Raw genomic sequence first — 3,558 nt, forward strand, 5'->3', positions numbered from 1 at the left:
AGGTTGCCATGTGCCCCAAGGGAGCAGGGCCAAGGTGTGCCTGGATGCTAACATTTCTCAACAGAAATAAAGGAAGCACACAGTGATTTGTTCATAAGCCAAAGGATGAGGCAAAGATCATTCCATGATTACAGTGGAGTGGGTGAGGCTCCTCGAGTAGACTCCTGCATAGCAAGGAAATATTCTCAAGTTTCTCTGCAGACTTTGATTGGGCTCCAGACACTGGCGACAAATTTGGGAAACAGACGGCAAGAATACAGGACCCTCAACCCAATGATCACAGAGAAATAAATTCTATCAAAAATCGTATTCGACATAGAAGCCTGTCATTCCTCATCAGAATTCCAGATAGCAATGGAGCCCCGGGAAATAATCAGGCTTTGTGAAACCCTAAGTGTGTGAATGAAGGAAGCTAATCCCACATTCATGACCCCTAGACACCGTGAGAAAGCATGTGTCTTGTTTCAAGCCACTAAGTTTGCGGCAAAGCATAGATAATACAATAATGTAACAGTATAATACATACTGCACATGGTAAACAGTTTGTGGCAAACAGATAATACAATAATATAACAGTATAATACACACTGCACATGGTAAACAGTTTGTGGCAAATACAGAGAACACAATAATATAACAGTATTATACAAACAGCACATGGTAAACTCTGAGTCACAGTACAGTATAATACATACAATGTGTAGTAAACTCTGAGCCACCATAAAGGAGCCTATAGAACTTGGGTGGGCTAGGTCACAAGATACTTAAATATCACTGAAAGTTTCTTTCATTAAAAGTTTCTTATGGGCCAGGTCTGGTGGTGCATGCCTTTAAATCCATCACTCAGGAAGCACAGGCAGGGGGATGTCTCTCTCTCTCTCTGTGTGTGAGTGGGAGGCCAGCCTTGGCTATAAAATGAGTTCCAGGACAGCCAGGGCTGTTACACAGCAAAACCCTGTCTTGAATAACAAAACAAAACAAAAGTTTCTTCTGCCACTGAAACAGAGAGTAGAAAAGAAAGGAGGTGGGGGGGACTCCATAAGTGGATCTAATTGCACATGACTTCAGAATGTTACAAAATTGTAGCATCTCAAATTATGGTAAGCATAGCTATACTTTTTAGAAGTTAAAATTGGATTCCGGATAAGTTGCATGTGTATGGAAGTTCTGAGTGTAAAAGTAAAACTCTGTAAGACAAGAAACCAGGTGAGTTTTATCTCTATGGGCAAAACCTTCCCAACTAAGCTCCCAAATTTGATGTAATAAGGAATGAAATGATGCACTTAGTTAAACCTAAGACATTGCTATGTCAAAATACCATAAGCAGCCAGGCGTTGGTGGCCCACACCTTTAATCCCAGCCCTTGGGAGCAGAGGCAGGTGGATCTCTGTGAGTTTGAGGCCAGCCTGGTCTCCAGAGCGAGTGCCAGGACAGCCTCCAAAGCTACACAGAGAAACCCTGTCTTGAAAAACCAAAAAAAAAAAAAAAAACCATAAGCAGCTAAAAATGCTACCTCTGTGGTTAAAACCACAGGCTATTCCTCCAGAGGTCCTAGGCTCAGTTCTCAGCACTCACCTAGTGATTCACAACTGCATGTAACTCCAGGTGACACCATCTGTGACCTCCACAGCACCCGCCACACATATCATATACCAACAGACATGCAGTCAAAATTCCTAGACACATAAAAAAATAAAAATTAAAAATATCGCTTCCGGTCGGGCCCAGCTGATAGCTGGATTTGTTGAAGGACATCAGCTGCAGAATTTGTGATTTGGGCTAAGACTGAAGTCATGGCTGGTGCGGAAGGTGATGGCCAATTCCAGTGCACTGGTATTAAAAATCATTTCAACTCTTACACTCTCACAGGTAGAATCAGCTGTGTACTGGCCACATATGGAGGCATCGCTTTGTTGGTCTTATATTTCAAGTTAAGGCCTAAGAGAACTCCAGCTGTGGAAGCATCGTAAACGGATTTTGAAATGTCTAACTTCACCTGTTAAGTCCCATGCCTGAAGAAGCTGATGTCAACTCGTTATGTAATACTCAATTTTTACAATAAATTATGAACCTGGAAAGAATTTAAAAGCATTCCAGTTTTAAAAGACTTGCAGAAAGGAAAATGCTGGAGTGTATCTTTTAATTTACAGCACAGATCTATGCTGCTCCCAGCCTTGGTCAGAGACAGAGGGCAGCCATCAGTGCTGAGAACAAGGGATTGAATGCTCAGGCCTTCATAGGACCTCTTTAGCAGCAATCCTCAAGGCTTGGGGAACATCATAGGACACTGCCAGAAAGTACTTAAGAGATGGAAAGCAGAAAAAACTGTGAAATGCCCTCTTCAGGACATGACCTATTGTAATCATTAACTCACACCAGCTGTGCTTACCTACACAGGCTCAAACCAGCCCACAACAAAGGAGATGCCCTGTAGGCCACACCCCTTTCTGGAAGCTGTTGGCAGTTGAAGGTAGCCTGGGTAGGGGGAACACTTGTAATTTTAAAAAGGAGCTTGTAAGAGAAAGACACCATGCAGCAGAGCTTAGGTGGAGGAGTTTTTATTGTGGGAAGAGACTGCCCTCTAGGGACAGGAGCAGCAGAAGAGAGAGGCACAGAGGGGGGTATAGAAAGAGGGGGGGGGAGAGAAAGAGAGACAGAGAAGCAGAGAGAAAGAGAGAGAAGGATGGGAGGTGGGCGGGGCCCTTTTAAAAGGGAACCCAGTGAATGTGCACAGGTGGTGCTCTTAGTGGCTGCAGCTGAGGGTGCATCCTGTCAGAACCCCAAGGGCAGGCCAGTGCAGATGCCTAAATACTAACAATGAAACTGCAGCCACTGGCTTGTTTCCTAGCTTCAATGGACAGTGCCACATCCATTCACACGTGGCAGCACTAAGCAGACTTGGTGAGTTCTCCAGAGAAGAGGAAGACAATGGGGAAGAAGAAAAAGCCATGAAGTGGGGGGGGGGGTGTTGGGTAGAATCTAGGGGGGCTGATAGGGTAGGTATAACCGCATTGTATACATATACGGAATTCTCAAAAAATTAATGTGGAAAACATATACACGATGCGTATTGTGAACCAAGTAATTATTCCTGAATTGTGCAAGACACTTCAAAGACAGAGAGGTAACAGGTCAAATCTTTACTAAAAATAGGGGCAGAAATACAACGAGGTCATATAAAAAATGTAAATGGATTTTAATACATTAAAAAATTACGGCTATATTCACAATTGTATAAGTACAACCCAAAGTGTGATTATCAGAACATGCTAGGGAAACATGTTTTCTTTTGGGGAGGGTACGGCAGGGACGAGGGCAGGCTATGGGGGGACCTGGAGGTGAGCAGAATTAGGGTACATGATGTGAAATCCCCAAAGAATCAATGAAGAAATTATGTTTTAAAAGGTTTTATAATATAGAAAAGAACTGCGGGTCTTAGTCAATATAAGCAATAGATAACATTGAATTAATGTAACAGTGGTGGTTATTTGCATGGGATGAATTTCTATTAGAAGCGCTGAAATGACGGAGCATTACGTGTACATTAGCAAGAGATTG

At 43.0% G+C, this 3,558-nt stretch overlaps 1 protein-coding gene across 1 annotated transcript; it reads left to right on the plus strand.

Annotated features, from left to right (window-relative positions):
• Window positions 1–1,793: 1,793 nt before the first annotated feature.
• Window positions 1,794–1,970, plus strand: LOC113837476 (ATP synthase membrane subunit DAPIT, mitochondrial-like). Its single transcript, XM_035449656.1, has one exon. The coding sequence runs from the start codon at window positions 1,794–1,796 to the stop codon at window positions 1,968–1,970; it is 177 nt and encodes a 58-aa protein (XP_035305547.1).
• The last annotated feature ends 1,588 nt before the right edge of the window (window positions 1,971–3,558 follow it).

The sequence above is a fragment of the Cricetulus griseus genome, chromosome 10 (assembly GCF_003668045.3).
Source record: "Cricetulus griseus strain 17A/GY chromosome 10, alternate assembly CriGri-PICRH-1.0, whole genome shotgun sequence".
Taxonomy (NCBI): Eukaryota; Metazoa; Chordata; class Mammalia; order Rodentia; family Cricetidae; genus Cricetulus; species Cricetulus griseus.